Source organism: Pagrus pagrus (assembly GCF_965226575.1).
Source record: "Pagrus pagrus genome assembly, chromosome: 3".
NCBI lineage: Eukaryota > Metazoa > Chordata > Actinopteri > Spariformes > Sparidae > Pagrus > Pagrus pagrus.
Window position 1 is genome coordinate 13,787,072 of NC_140187.1, and position 16,324 is coordinate 13,803,395.

The 16,324-nt window shown below is 39.5% G+C and overlaps 1 protein-coding gene across 1 annotated transcript in view; it reads left to right on the forward strand.

The window, feature by feature from the left end:
• Window positions 1-16,324, forward strand: part of atg7 (ATG7 autophagy related 7 homolog) — a 67,773-nt gene that overhangs the window by 10,305 nt on the left and 41,144 nt on the right. The window contains exons 10-16 of the mRNA XM_084349555.1: window positions 1,798-1,888; window positions 2,376-2,520; window positions 4,317-4,475; window positions 8,323-8,517; window positions 9,895-10,140; window positions 11,296-11,411; window positions 13,563-13,638. Coding sequence (XP_084205681.1) covers window positions 1,798-1,888; window positions 2,376-2,520; window positions 4,317-4,475; window positions 8,323-8,517; window positions 9,895-10,140; window positions 11,296-11,411; window positions 13,563-13,638 — 1,028 coding nt within the window. The remainder of the gene's footprint in view (window positions 1-1,797; window positions 1,889-2,375; window positions 2,521-4,316; window positions 4,476-8,322; window positions 8,518-9,894; window positions 10,141-11,295; window positions 11,412-13,562; window positions 13,639-16,324) is intronic.

Here is a 16,324-nt window from a genome sequence, read left to right on the forward strand (position 1 = left end):
TTTGTTTTCGTCCTGCTGAGACTATTTCTTCCTTTTCAAGCTGCAATAATCTCACACAGCTTCTCTATTATTCCTTTATCTGTTGAATACGGCATGAAAGTAATTTAAATGGTAATGGTGGGATGGGGAAGGAGGCGGCTCTGTGATCTGCAGGGTTTTTTGTTTGAGTTCGTCTGAGGTGTCTCTGTTTACATCAGTCTACCTCTTCAGCACATCTTGGGTTTTAATGAACTCACAGATGATGTATTCATGCAAGAAAAATTGATTCTGTTTGGTTTTTGCATTGACAAATTTGGTCTTGTTTTGAAAGGGATTAATCAGTCTACCTCCACTCAACTTTTCAGATACACCAGACACAGTTCTTGCAACAACATTCACATTTGTTGGTCTAGTATTTACCACAAGCTAGCTATTTAAATTGCCCCATGTCCACACAACTTTTGCTGTTAATTGTGCACTGCATTAGACAGCGACAGTTGTGCAACTATCAGCCAGAGGTGACCAGTGAAGACGTAGTCTGATGTAGGATCAAAACTGTATAAGACAGAGAGGTATGAGTGAGCATGAAAGAAAAAAAATTGAAAATTGTATTTTGTTTATTTTTCACTAATATACGGCAAGTAAAACAAGTCTTTCCCTAACTATTACTGGATGCTCCTCCATGACTGACTGGCTGACTGACTGGTTCTGGCCACAACAGTCTGTAGCATATCATGCAGCTACAGTAAGTTATTGAAGTAATTCTAATGTATTAAATTTAACAAATTAAGTAATTACGTGATGAGAATTTTAAGCAATTTCTTTAATTAATAGTCTGCTGACTGAGCAATCGATTATCGGTTAATCATTAATATATGAAATATTTTGGACGTTTTTTCCATTAGAAAATGACTTAACCTATGTTTGATGCAAAATCAGAGTAAACTACATTAGAAGTTAATGGAACTGATAAAGTAAACATGTAAACATGATGAACTCAAATAACACAAAATAGTAATTTCACTTTAATTTAAAATCCAACTCATATTGAGGCTAATACATGGCTAAAATCTATAAATATCAGTTTGTATAGAATGTCTTTTTGTATTTTAAATTACAAATTACTTTTTTTAAATTTGATACATATCTCTTTCTAGTATGTTGTATTTAATTATATATATATATATATATATATATGATAAGAAAGTATTTTGAATTTGAAACAATATACTTTTTGATGTATTTGAGCCCATCTCTGATTGCCCTACATTTGTAACTGGTTCAATTCTTAAAGATGATTAATGATTATTCATTAACACCCCTTACTGAATCGCTAATTTTTGTTAAAAAAAAAGAACAAAAAACTGCAAACGGGCAAAGTTTGGCATGTTTTCTCATGTCACAGCCCTAGTCATTGTATGTTTAAATAGGCTCGAATAAAAGATCTGTTTTTCTCATCTGTCCTGCTGTCAGCACTTTCACAGGGACTATTTCTTCTTGACATACTTCCAATGAAACCTGGTGACAATGACCTCCGTGCATAATCCTGAATGACAATGTCGTTCCTGATAATAAGACACATTGTTGTTGTGTGTTTTCAATGCTGCGAATACTGTGAAAATCCATTTACCCCCATTGTATCGGGGTGGAGGCAGAAATCTCAGAGATGGATGTATTAAAACTTTTATGAATGGTTAGATACGTCTAGTGAGGTGAACACTTTTCACAGCTCTCACTTTGTAGTAGGGATGATTTACGCTTATTTTACAGTGTTAATGTGTTTTTTGTTGGGTTTTTTCTTTGTCTTTTTTTTCACAGCATGTCCTAAAAGTGTAGGTTGGGAGAAGAATCCTAAGGGGGCGATGGGACCCAGGATGGTCAACCTCAGTGAATGCATGGACCCCAAAAGGTAATAAGCACAATGCAGAATGTGCAGAAGTGTAAGGGTGTAACTGGACTGTCACTGACAATATGTAGGCAATCTAAGATCATCTACAGCAGAGTCTATAATTTTGATCCATGTACAAATGTAATTTATGTTGTTGTTAGCATTGTGAGCACTTTGTGGGCAAAGAGGGTCTTCAGAGGGTCGAGGTTTTCAGCACCCACTACATGGAACAATCTACAGATCGAACATAGACTTCAGAATATTGTACCACTGAACAGCTTTAAAACTATGGTGAAATCAATTCAGTCCACGTTGTCTGTGTGCAAATGTTTTATCTGATCATTTGAGTGTCTTTTTGTCTGTTAATTTGCTGTTGTAACTCTGTGTTGCTGCCATTCTTGGCCAGGTCTCCCTTGTAAAAGATATATGTGATCTCAATGGGACTAATCTGATTCAGTAAAGGCCAAATAAAAAAAATAATTCAGTTGTCTCCATTGACTGTCTGCAGGCTGGCAGAGTCCTCAGTGGACCTGAACCTGAAGCTCATGAGATGGAGGCTGGTTCCTTCCCTGGACCTGGACAAGGTGGTCAGCACAAAGTGTCTTCTGCTGGGAGCCGGGACTCTGGGCTGCAATGTAGCCAGGACTCTGATGGTAAGGGTGGAAGGCTAGAGGTAGAGAAGGAATTTGACAGTGTGACTTTAGGGGCTAGCAAACTGTACAATATCGTACACAAGCAAAAAGATTTAAGGAGTGTATTAGATCTTTGTTTATAATGTTTTCTCATCAGTCACGTCTTTAAAAGTACCCACTGGAGTTTGAGATCATTAGTGTCAGTGTGCCTTAGACAACAATATACCGGCCCAGATGCTGTAGAATCTATGAAGTGTCATTAAATCATACAGAGATTTGTGTTTTTCAAACCGGATAGAAACACTGGGGAAATATTTCACCAAATCTCCAGTGTCTCCTACCAGTGAGCTAGCTCAGCATAACACAGCTTTACAGGATATGAATTTATAGCTTACTCCGAACGTCAGTTTAATTTTCCCCACATTTCTTTAAAAGTGAATCCGTCATTTCATCTTGGCAAACAGAAGCTCAGTTCATTATTATTGATCAGTGAAGCGTTACCAGCTGTTCACAAAGTAATCATCATGTTGCACAGACTTTCACGAATCAGTACTGTACACACTCTGCAAAGCGTGCATCAACTTCATTGGTCACCATTCATCAACTGTTGTAAGCAGCATCTTTTCAGCACAGAGGGGACAGATTGCCCCCAAACAAAAATAACTGATGTTGTCTTCTTCTTGCCCAATGTCCACTGACTAAACTAGGCACAGAGGTGTAGCATGAAATTTGCTCTTAGATTTGCCTTGAACTTCGCTATTTGTCCATATACAGACCAGAAACACAAACATGTGTCACCTCTCACGGTTGTTATAACATGATCATCCTCTGTAAACTTGTCAGGAGCTGTGAGTTCTGGTAACTTAAATTAATAACTAGAACAAAGATTCATCTTTTTTGTGGCATGAATCTTTGTTTTATAACAGCAGACAACAGCAGAGTTCCTATGACTTTTATACAGTAACACTTGGAGTAACATAATGCTGATTTAAGAGAGAACCTCCTGTCATTCTCTCAAGTTCCCCCAGCATCTAATGAATGTGCACTGTTCAGTGACCAGATCCAAAAGGCTGGAGGTTTTTCCCACAATACAACCTGCGAGTTATGAAGTCAATTATTTATTTCCTCAAAAACGAATACAGACTTTCAGCTTTACTGTTGTTTGTTCAAATTTCACTATCACTGCTTCACACCTCCTTTAGATGCGCAAAAACACAGAATATAGTATGTTGTGTTTTTGGCGTAAATAAATTAGGTAAATGTGTTCTGAATGTTATGTTTGATTGTGAGAAACATAAAAACTAAGAACTACACTGGAGAGCTGCCAGTGTATCTTTGCCTGTAGTTATAGTGATCATATATATCATATCATATATCATATCATATCATATCATATCATATTATATCATATCATATCATATCATATATCATTATAGTGATGCTGCACTTTTTCCACCTTATATTTTTTTTCTGGGGGCACTTTAGGTAACAGTCACAGACAGCGTAGACACGATAAATACCCTGATGTAATGTATTTAATAGGGTGGCAGGACTTATTGTCAACACAGAGTGATACTAATGAAAAATAGCCTGATCAACTTAAGGTTGTTCCACCTGCACACTAATGCATCCATTATTTCAAGATGAATACTTAGACATTTTAATACACAGTGGGCACACAACCGCCCACTTGTCGCCGCTGACGCTGCTTACAAAATGCTGCTGAGGACGGTGTTCATGTCAATGATAATGATAGTGGTCAAGTGTTTCAAACTGATGTAAATTAATCTGAATTATGTTCTTCCTTTGCTCTGCAGGGATGGGGAGTGAGACACATCACATTTGTAGACAATGCAAAGATCTCCTACTCCAACCCAGTTCGGCAGCCGCTCTATGAGTTTGAGGACTGTCTGGGAGGAGGGAAGTCCAAAGCAATGGCGGCCGTCGACCGACTCACCAAAATCTTTCCTGGTGTGGTGAGTACTCTAAGTCAAAATAATGATATCTTTATATCATTTCCTATGTGAGGATCAAATCATTGCTTCTTCTCTGGAAGTCTGAGATCAGATCATCTTGGAAACCAAAAACCTCACTACTATATGACTGCATCAACATCACTTACCTGTAAATTGTTTATGCTATTTTTATAATCGTATTCCTGTTTGGTTGGTCGTGCCTGAGATGTGATGGCAAAAACCATGCAGGAAATGAAGAGACTTGTTACTTGCATATTAATGCTGCTGGCTTCATTACTTTGTTAATTAATGAATGGGTTCTCTGGGGAAGATATTTCGCTATATAACCAAATGATAAATCAGCCAAACACTCACAGCAGGGCTCTGTTTGGGTGTGAAAGAGTGCACCCATCTTATTAAGCCACTTGGAAACACATAGACCAAAATGCATATTCATGATGTGAATCATGCATGTTTTGTTCTGCAAGAAGGAGTAAGCAGTTTATGAAAGGATGATTAACTTTCCTTTTTTTCTGTCCTCCAGTGTTATGCAATGCTGGAAATAAAGATGTCACAAATGTTAACATTCTATCATGTGTGTAGTCTGTGTCTTAAGGGACCTGAAAATGTTCCAGAATACAGTCTTTCAGAAGAAAAAACAAAAATTTAGGAAAGCAATATAATCGTAAAAATCAACTTAATCATCTGGTGAGCACTCTTATTTATCTTGGGACCCAGCTGGCGATCTCAGGTTGTGGATCTGTAATGAAATGCTTAAAGTCTATAAGTACATATATTCAGTCATATTCACATTTACATTTACATGGACAGCTAAGTTACTCATTACATTTAAGATTCAGGTTTGGGGCGACTTGGTTGCACACCTGGTAGAGGATGTGCCCGATGTACTGAGGCAAGTGGCTCAGGTTCAAGTTCTGGTCACTCACTCCCTCATTTCCTTTCAAAATTCTAAGCTGTCCTATCTGAATAAAGGCTAAAGGCACAAAAAATGGTATACATAATATGATGCATTGTTATGGATTAAATTACCCAAATGAAGCAGTTAAAATTGGCTCCAAATTGGCCAAGAACCTTGCCCGAGTCTTTCGAAGATGACCCTTTCATACCCAATCATGATACTATCACCTGTTAAAAATGAACCTGTTTGCCTGTGAGGAGCATTCCACATCTTTCCCAGTCTTTTCTTGCCCCTGTCCCAACTTGTTTGAAACGTGTTTCGGCATCAAATTCAGAATAAGCAAATATTTACAAAAGTTGATGTGGTAAAACGTTGAATATATTGTCTTTGATCTGTTTATGAAAAAAAAACAATCAGCAAATGATCACACACTGTTTAAATTGTTTACATTTCGTCCCAAGTTTGTTTTTTTTAATCAGGTTTCATCATTGTTCTTCAGCTTTCATATATCACTTTTTAAAAGGGGCTCTGTGGAAATTCTGTGTTGTGCTGGACGCTGGATTTTAGTTTATGAGAGCTGCCTCCATTTCTAAACTAACATTATCTACTGTTGCTCTGTGTTAGCAGAGCGGAGAGAGACACTGAGATGAGGCATTCGAGAACGTGCATAAATTCAAATCCTTCCCACTGTTGTGGAAAATTTGACCCGAGTCCTTCACAAAAGTCCACAGTCCAGCGGTATTAAACAACTTAACCAAATCATCCACAGGCTTGTATAGGCAGCCGAGAGTGAGACAAGGAAGGTCTCATTTTTAACGCCACATAACGCTCATAAAAAGTGATTCATTAATATAATTTACTAAAAATTGTTACATAGGGCCCTTTTAAATCCATATTGAATGCCCTGTATCAGTAAAGTAGAGCACAAGCTGTGTTAGTAAATGTGTCCCCCCCTGGGCTTCGAGGCAGGAGACTTCCACTGTCTGACAGTGGCAGACTGGTGTCATTTACCTCGACGTCAGTTAGATTGATGCCTCATTTTGAAGTTATTGACCCTGCAAAGTTGCAATCACAGCTCAGTAATTGGTTGTTCCTGAAGCAAGACACAATTGGCCGAGATTATAGTGTCAAAGACAAGAAGACCTGTGATGTCCCATTTAAATGTGCACATACACACAAACGCACACACAAATAATTGTCTTGTCACCATGTCACCAACTCGATATTCGAGTCTCTCTCTGTGACCCCTCTCATTTTCTGACTGTCTCTTCTTCTTCTTCTTCTGGGAATTAAAAGTAAAGAACCGAGGCTTAACAATGGATGGATGACCCTGTGCTGTCATGATGTGTGGTAGCTGTCTAGACACTTGTTTGTCTACCTCGTGTACTAGCTGCATCCATAGCTGCCCTGCTATTTTTATCAGTGTGGGTGTGCGCCCGCTTCTCTCTGTTTCACGCTTGTTTTCAAACAAACACAGGGGCATCAGGTGTCGGTGTGAAAGATAGAAAGAAGAATGAATAGAGTGAGCAGAAATGCATCAACTGAGCCGAGACGAAGTGGTTCATATGAGGTCACGATGTTGAAAAGGTCATGAGCAGATTTCATATTTTGTCTGTGGACAAATACAGTCAGCTGACATTTACAGGATAGTTTGTAGTGTTAGCAACAACTTCTTCTTTTTGCTCTTGACATTGTGTCAACAGTCAGGTCAGAGCTGGTTGAAGATATCAACAGTGGCATTTTTGGATTGTCATGAAACGTTGTTTATCTTTTCAGGAGAGGATTTTTCCACAATCAGAATGATTTTCTTTTTGTCTTTCCTAGCTGCAAGAATAACTTGTTTACAGTGGAAGTTGAAATATAATTATCTTCCATGCAGCCCGAAACCAGCCCCTGCTTGCTTAGCAACACTTGCGTCAAAGTGAAATGTAAATTCAAGATGTTGGTCAATGACTCCCGCTCTTGAGATGAGGAGAGCAAAGGAAGGAGATGTACTTATTCTGTAAAAGTGGCATTTCGTTTTGTTAAGATCTGACACCTCAGCCTTGCCCTTTAAGTCCTTCTCTTGACTATGAAATTGCTCTTGACATTTCCATTTGTCTCTCTGACAAATCTGCAATCCCTGGAGATTTTCACAGTAATACAAGTTTGTCATTGGACAAAACTGTGGAATTGGAAGTGGTGATTCAAGGTTTCCTTTTTCATAATCTGCTTTCGACGTATACAGGTGATCCAAATCCACACTGGCCTCAGGTGAGCTGTGTCGATAACGTGATTGTACATCACACAAAAGAGCTGTTTGGTGATGGCGTCTGTTGTGCCCTCATTTATTTGTCTAGACTAGTATGTTCAAGACAAGAGTCAGTTCATGCAGACACTGCATTAAATTATCAGCAAAAAGTCGAAGTACCTTTCTCGAGACATATCAATCACAGCAATGCAGTGCTTAAATGGTAACTCCACCATTTTTACACATTAAAGTATGTTTAGAGGTCTAGGGGAGGACTACTGCATATGTGAAAACAGTAGTATAAAACCTTTTGTGGCTCCAGAGGAAGCTGGAGTATGTAATCTGATTAACTGCCACTAGTGATGTCACTCAGTGGCTAAGCAGCATTGTGGGTAATGTAGGCACCAGGTTTTGAAAAGGATGAATAATGTGTGGAATAAAAAAAGGTGATATCTCTGGTTCTATTTAGATTTTTTAGTGGACTGCTTTTCAAAACCTGGTGCCTACATTACCCACAATGCAATTAAGCTGCTAAGTGACATCCTGGAGGAAATTAAGCAATTGCAAAATTAAAATCCCCCCCCCCCCCAAAAAAAAACCATAGAGACAATTTAGCACAATTTAGCATAGAGAATAAAATTTAATATGATCTGGACATTTGACTGCACATCTGGGCTCAGTTTGTCAGCGGTGCCTCTTGTCTCTGTCTCTTCCTGCAGAATGCGGAGGGTTACAATATGAGCATCCCCATGCCCGGCCACCCAGTGAACTTCTCTCAGGCCACTCTCTCCCAGGCCCAGAGGGATGTCGAGCAGCTGGAGAAGCTCATTTCAGAACACGATGTCGTCTTCTTACTAATGGATACGCGGGAGAGCCGCTGGCTGCCTACAGTGATAGCTGCCAGCAAGAGGAAGGTAGGAAGGAACAGTGCAGATTGTACAACGAACAGAGCAGCATGTTTGGGGGTCAATGATGGGGCGGGATCATTACAACGGCATTTTCATTTCCTATGTAAACATCAATCCAATGAAAACTCTGCATGTCTGTGCGGAGATTTGAGCCTCTTTTAGTGCATTGTTTTAGTTTGCACATTTGCTCAGTGTCAACCTCTCTTGTAAAAACGGGGACAGACTGGTCACCCAAAGTGACGGCCTCTCTCATTAAAGGTTTTTTTAAGCTGCGGGAAACAGCTGTTAAACACTCTGATAAACCTACTGTCCAGCCGAACCTACCTGAAGTCAAACATGCAGCACCTGAAGATGTTTTCTTAGAAGTTGGAATAGACCAAAAAAAGCTAAAAAATGAGTCTGTCTATTGAATTTACACTCACCAGGTGTTGTACACAGTGACAATGATTGTTGTATGGTTTAAACAAAAGAGCTTTATAAGGCAGTTGTTATGACCCCTTGTGGTAAAAAAAGAAAGTGGTTGATGCAGCTGTTGTTGGAAAAAGATCATAATCTGAATTTGATTTATTTTATTTTAACCACACACTTGTATGTTTTGGTCATATTGCATTTCATATGACCAAGGCCAAGTTCTAAACATAACTTGTTCTTGTTTGATCTGTAATAGTTGGTCACAAATATAGACAAAAGAAAATGTTTTCCGCACATTATTCAGAGGATTTTGATGGCAGGTTGATTGAAGGAGTCAAGACTGAGGCTTTAAACACATCACTTTGCTCTAAGTGGACGTGGAGTCACAGTGCATCACTCTGACAGGAGACATTTATGTCTTTGCATCATCGTTCTGAAAGCTGGAGCATGAAATTGGGACTGTTTGACATCTCTTCCAGGAAATTGAAATTGCTTAAAAACATTTTCTGTTTCTATCAAATTTTCTGTTTACCAGTCGGAATTACATTTGTTGCCAGGCGACGATCGATAATTGAACACTGTGTCAGGAACTTGTGAGGCCTCCAGTGCTATCGCTGATGAAACTCTTATGTTGCTATATTAGCAGCAGTTAAGTGTTTCTTGGGCTGCTGATTAGGTTTTCTTCATGGTCTGCTCAGCTGAGCGCTTATTTGTCCATTTGTGCTGTGGGGCCGTTTCAGGCTTCACCGCAAATTGGCTTCACAATTTATTTCCATTGCTTCTACGAAAGTCTAGATGCTTTCAACATTGTAAAGTGCCTATTAATGCTTCATGTCATTACTCTCTGAAATGATTCAACACGTTGGGTTTAAACAAGCCATTTAGTTAATTTGATTTGGTTGGAATGTGCTGGGCTTTGTAAAAACCTTTTATCACCATGATTTATGATAACTTTTGTCTTTCACACTCCAGCTTGTGGTGAATGCCGCTCTCGGCTTTGACACATTTGTGGTGATGCGGCATGGCCTGAAGAAACCCCCCGTCAGTCAGAGTGTTTGTGCAGGACCAGACTCCTCTCCTTCCTGTTCTTCTGCCTCCTCTTCGTCTTCCACGCCGGCCGGCTCTGCGCCCTCCGTCCCGGGATCCTCTCTGTTCTCCAACATCCCAGGGCACAAGCTGGGCTGCTACTTCTGCAATGATGTTGTGGCACCAGGAGATGTGAGAGGAAACACACAGACAACAAGCATACAATCAACTAATTAACTCCCATAATGCACTGAAAAAAAACAAAGGAAAAAGTCACTTTAATAACTTTAGAAGGTGATAATGTCAAAGTACTGATGCAGGTCTGCTGATGCAATTATTTTGAATTGTCCTCTGAGCGCTGTGATATGCTGCAAAAACGGTAGCATTTTGAACTCATGTGTTTAATAATGATATAAAAAGAAGGGGAGACACTGAGACTTGACAACCTCTCCACTTGTGAGAAACACATTATTCTCGCCAACCACATTCTGCCTTTGCCCATTTTTTTGAAGCCCTGACACTCTTTCTTTCTCCTTTTGGTCTTTTCTCCCTCCTGACATTTTGATATGAGTAATTTATGTAAGAAATTTATCAGCTATTGAAGGCCACAGGCAGTTGTTAGAAGCTGTGCCATTCAGCTCTGGATTCTCCTACAAAAGTGGCATATTGCGCCAGCCCGCTGTCACAGATAATAGTAATATCAACATTTGAATTAAGGTCTGAAACTCTCTCACTAAATGTTAGAGCAATTTAGCTAACTAGATAAACCTAAGCCACTTTGGTTCAGACGATCAACCTGAAGGAACAGTTCACCCAAAAAATTTAAATCCACTCATTATCTGAACACCCTCATACCGATGGAAAATCGGGTGAAGTTTCGAGGTCCACAAAACATTTCTGGAGCTTCGTAGCAAAACAGCGTTGCAGCGTTCTCCTAAACAAGTAGATGGGGACTTGTTTTAAAAGGTGAAAACAAACCACAAAAAATCCAATATAAAATGGCTCCAAACAGCTCGTCTGGTGTAATCCAAGTATCCGGAGCCCTGAGATTCAAAGTTGCTGAAACCCTGTTTTGCTGTTAATCTCCGGATATGATTTGTGAACAATGAAACTTCACTTGACTTTCCATCTGCTTGCAGGGTGAGTAGATAATGGCTGTGTTTAATTTTTTGGGTGAACTTGCTGGAAGCTGGGAAAAAGAAAATATTAATATTTTCTGCCTTTCTAAACTTCTCTTCTCCACTTCTTTCCTTATTGCAGAAAAAACTCTTTAGGTTTCGTGGACTGAACTAATAGGCCAGTTGTTTATGTTTTTGTGTGTGTTTGTATGTGTGTGTGTATTAACAGTCAACCAGGGATCGGACTCTGGATCAGCAGTGCACAGTCAGCAGACCTGGCCTGGCCATGATTGCAGGAGCCCTGGCTGTTGAGATGATGGTGTCCATTCTGCAGCACAGTGAAGGGTGAGTGGACACAGCGGGCTTAAAAAAGTTATATAAGCCAATTATTATTATTACTAGAAATATAAGTGGTACTGTTAGTGTTATGGCAACACATTCAAAGTATGGAGTCTTGAGCACAGAGTAACTGTATGTGCTTGATACGGAAGGTTACAACGGGAAACCGCAGGCCGTTTAACGAAATGCTGTCTTATGTCTCATAGCACTGTAAGTGTAAGGATACAAAAACATAATTTATCATGCCCTTTTTGCTTGCATGCAAATGGAGCACTTCAAAGAAGGTTCTCCGATTAAATAACTTTGCTGACAGTTCAATTGTTCAATTTAATATTATACACAAAATGGGCTCATTCAATTCTGTGCAGTCAGAAAAACATGAAAACAATACTGATCCTTCATGGTGAGCCTCAGCCCAGTTTATCCTGTTGTTGTTAAGAACGACCTTTTGCCCTGCTGTTCTGTTGCTGACGGCGGCAGATGCTCCTGCCTCTGACCTGTCTGTCTGGATGCCCCCTGACAGCTACTAGAGTCTACTTGTGACCCCTGCAAACACATAGTTTCCACTAAGCAGTCAGGTAGTTATTTTTTCAGTTCCGTTATCAAAAGTTATGGATGGTACCAAAAGAGCCGCTCAATGCCATCGTGCTTCTTCTGTAGCCATCTGTTGATCTACCAAGCACACTGATCCAATACTCAAAGGTCAGGTCAAAACACTGCAGACCACTGATTGGTTAGTCGGAACAACCAGAGCCATCTCATCTGATTTCCCCCCCAAAAAAATGTTCAGCTGTAATTTGTTTTGGTGCCTGCAGCCTTTTCACAAGCAAAGCTTTTTCCTGTGCTGTAATAAACAACCAAACATGTGAGAGAGAGACCAGCAGAAAAGATGCAGTGAATGCAATGTAAAACCAGCATGAGGGTTTTGCAAGGTCAGACACTCACCTTGCTTAGTGAGCAGGCCCGATCACCAGTATCACCATGTAGTCCTCTCATCAAAGTTTCATGCTGGCACTATAACAGATTTTGACTTTGAGGTTCGGCTTTACATGTTTATTTTTGCTCTTTGATGGAGCAGCACTGCAGCTGAGGTCTTACTGCACTGCAGGTACTACAGTATGCTTAATTTGGTTGTTGCACAGCTCCCCGAATTTACTTGAGCCCAGAAGCTTGTGTTCACTGTGGAAGCTTTGTTGCAGTTTATAATCCGTCTCTGCTTTAAAAGCTCCAACACTGCGATTCAGTCCGCTCTCAAGTTCACTTGGCAATCTGCTCCAGCTCCATATTTTCAGAGTCTTAAAAGAGTTTTTTTTTTTCTTTTTTCAAACACTGATGGGGATGTTTTCATCTCTATTAAGTGTGTGTTTATTTGCACTGGTCTTTGTGTAGATGTTATTGTTTGTGCCTGTTCTGGTGAAAGTCATGACTAAGTGGCCGCTTTCTGGGCCTGATAAGACAGCCATTTTCTCTTAGAGTGTTTTTTTTTAGATGTTATAAGCTGTTACAGAACTGCGCTGCCTATCCTGGATGAAAAGCTTAAATAGGAAAGAAGAGAAGGAGAGTTTTCATGGACTCTCTGTACCTCCTCAGTTGTGTAACTGCGTGTCCTTCCTTACAACAAGATCTCCTCTCTTGTATCTGCCTCTCTGTGTCCTTGTTTTTCATTTCATAGCTGTTTATTCCCTCCATCTACTTTAAAGCCCTTATACCAGCATTTATATGAGTCGCCATGGTCAACGCTAACAAAGGGATTGATTTTGCAGCAGTTTGACTGACATTTCTTACTATGCAGAACCACTTTGAGCTCAGTTTGATACTTTTTATTCTCAGTATTGTTATTCAGAGGGAGTCAGATCTTTTCAACCTGGCTAGATTTACTGGTAAGCAGCAGCTCGCAGATGGAAAATGTCAACCTTTTGAGACATCATAGTTATATATAGTAAAACAAATCAGCATGCATTAGGTTTATTTTCTGCTCAATTGTGACATAAGATGGATAGTATTTGGGATGTTTTGGTTTTCAGTCAAAAAGGTGATCTTTGCATGGCAGGAAATTGTTGCATAAGTTGTGATTTGATCATCTGGAAATGGCAAATGGGGAAGAAAGTGTCAAGTGAAGTATATAATGTTCTTCTCCTTTTCTTTCTCCATCCTCAGAGGCTATGCAGTGGCCAGCAGCAGTGATGACAGAATGAACGAACCTCCCACCTCTCTGGGTCTTGTACCACATCAGGTCAGACATACTGACGCACAGTAAAACACTCACAGACTCAGTTACTATTCACATATTCACCTACACTTACCTGCCTCCTCCAATATTTGCCTGTCTTAGCTGTCATTCCATATCTAAGTGTAATTGTAAGCCTGAAATTCTGACACGGCCTCTTTCTTACCTTTCTCCTATATTTCTACTGATGGGGTTGCTATAGAAATAAAAACAGTTTCCTCATGATAAAACTTTTGAATCTCTAGAGCCAGTCACAATGTTTGTTTACAATAACTTCCTGGTAGACAACACCGGCAGCACGCATTAGCTTACTTGAAATGTGATTGTTTTTTTTAAACATCTTATTCATCTAAAATGCATGTTTGATGCTTTATCATTGCATTAATAACTGCAAGTTAAGTAACTGCTAAGTAACTGCTGTTGTTAGCATGTTGTTAGTGTGTTTGTGCGTGTGTGAGTTACTGTGTTTTATTTACAAATTTTACAAAAAATACAGTAAATTGCAGTAACTTTAACAAATAATGAGAAAGTCATCATAAGAAGTAAAATACATGTTACCACAGGTATAAATTTGTATATATAGCTATAAAATTGTCAGTATCTCATGATTTCACGCCCCTCAAAAAACAAATTTAAAAGCTGATTTTTATTTAACAAGCTACAACATTAGCATCTCTGATGTGTTCCAGAGGCACGGTGAGGAAAATGCTGTGGCTTGTTGCTTTTTTAATAATTGAGACGGAGTGTACATCCTGAGACTGTACGGACCCTCAATGACATATACATGTACTTGTACGGGGGAACAAGTGGTGACAAGGTACATATTACAAGCCCATGAAGTATTCAGCCAGATCTCACTGAAGGAGTCTGTAGTGTTGTTTATGTGTTACACTCTGGCCTTGGTGACATGTCATGCGTCAGGTATTTGAATGAGCTGCCTTTCACCAAGACTACAACTTTGATAAGGTCAATGAACAGCCATAGTCAAGTATAGAAGAGAGATGATTGCTCTGATGAGGTTCTCAGCATTCGGCACACAGTGTTTCCTCTGTAATTGTTTTGTAGCAGTGGTGGCAGGGGGTCATTTTTGGTGTTCTCCCATCGCTGTTGGTCTTAGTCTGGTTCTAGTTGCGCAGCACTAATTTTGTTTATACTTAGTTATGTGATCATGATGAATGATCAGATAATGACGAATGTTTTGATTATAACATGAAATTTTCCATTTTATCAAGCTGTGGACGTGATGTTCTTACTGTGGTGCTCCACCACTCCTGAATCAATGGAGAGGAAACAGTGGGCAGATAAAGAATGGGTATCAGTTCTATGGTACATTTGAAGCTGTACTTTTCTAATATGTTGTCGACCTCATTTGAACATTTTCAATTTCAAAATATTACAATATTACAGTTGTTTTTAATTAATTTGCAATGCACATGGGTTTTTATTTTGGTAATTTTAATGGTCAGTCAATGTGTTTAAATGAAATATCAGACACAAAAATAACTTCTTAATGGAACATAGAACCATTACAATTAAAAAAAGATAGAGGTTTTTGCATTGTCTGACCAAAAATATGAATCCCATTAACTGTGAGAGGAAGACATTCTATGATATGCAAGCTTAGTCTGCAGATATGCACGTCATTGTGTATTATCCATTGGACTGAATCTTATCCTAATTAGAATGCTGGAAAGTATGAATGGGCCGAGGATAAAGCCCTGTGGCTCGCCATTAAAGCCTAAATCTGAGGTGCTGTTGATGTGGAGAACAAGTTAATTCAGTCTCATAGGTGGAGGTCAAGTTAAGACAATAATAAGCTGGAAGCAGTGGGTCACGCAGCTCTCTAATGAGGAAACTCAGAGCTTAATATATAAACATTATGTATAGTCATTATCAGTGAGTTGGCTCATGCTTCCCAAACAGCTGTAGAGAAGAAAGGGAAGTTAATTTGTGTGCGCGTGTGTAACCTCTGCTTATCTGGACGTGGGCCTTTGTGTAGCCATTTTTTTTTTTTTATCATCCTCCCTTCCCATCATTTTTGTCTGTAACTCTATTTATGAGTAGTTTTTTAGAATGATGTGGGCCGCACACAGTTCATGGAGCTGCTACTGTTTGTTTTGTTTTTTAAACGTCCTTTCCAGTCAGTAAAGATTACACATTTCTGAGAGGCAGCGGATTTCTTTCACTAATTTGTTAGTTGATTTGTTTGAAAAATATGATCCGTCAAAAATTGCAGAATGTGTGAGGTCAGTGATGTGGCCATACTCACCAACCTTCCCAATTTTCCTGGGAGAATCCCATTTTTCATTACCCTCTCCCTCCTGGGGTCACAGTTCTCCTGTTTTTCTCCCAATTTACGGGAAATTTTCAAACCTTTTTCAGCTATTGTTTATTACAAACCTGTTTCTGGCACGGTACAGCGTGTAGTCTACTGTGCTGTTTTGCCTCGTCCTCCTCAGTGAGTGAGAGAGGGACAGAGAAATCGGGAGGGGAAGGACATACTCTGGCAAATTTAAGACGTCCTCGAAAGACTAATTCCTGTTTGTTTCAGTAGCTTTTCAAGCAAATGGGCATGCATTTTGGAAAATCTGATTTTTGGTGATTTTTCACTCACCATTGAGAGGCTAAAAAAACATGGGGCAGTGGCATGCACAGACTCTCTAAGGAGCAGGAGAAAAATGAATGAATGAGT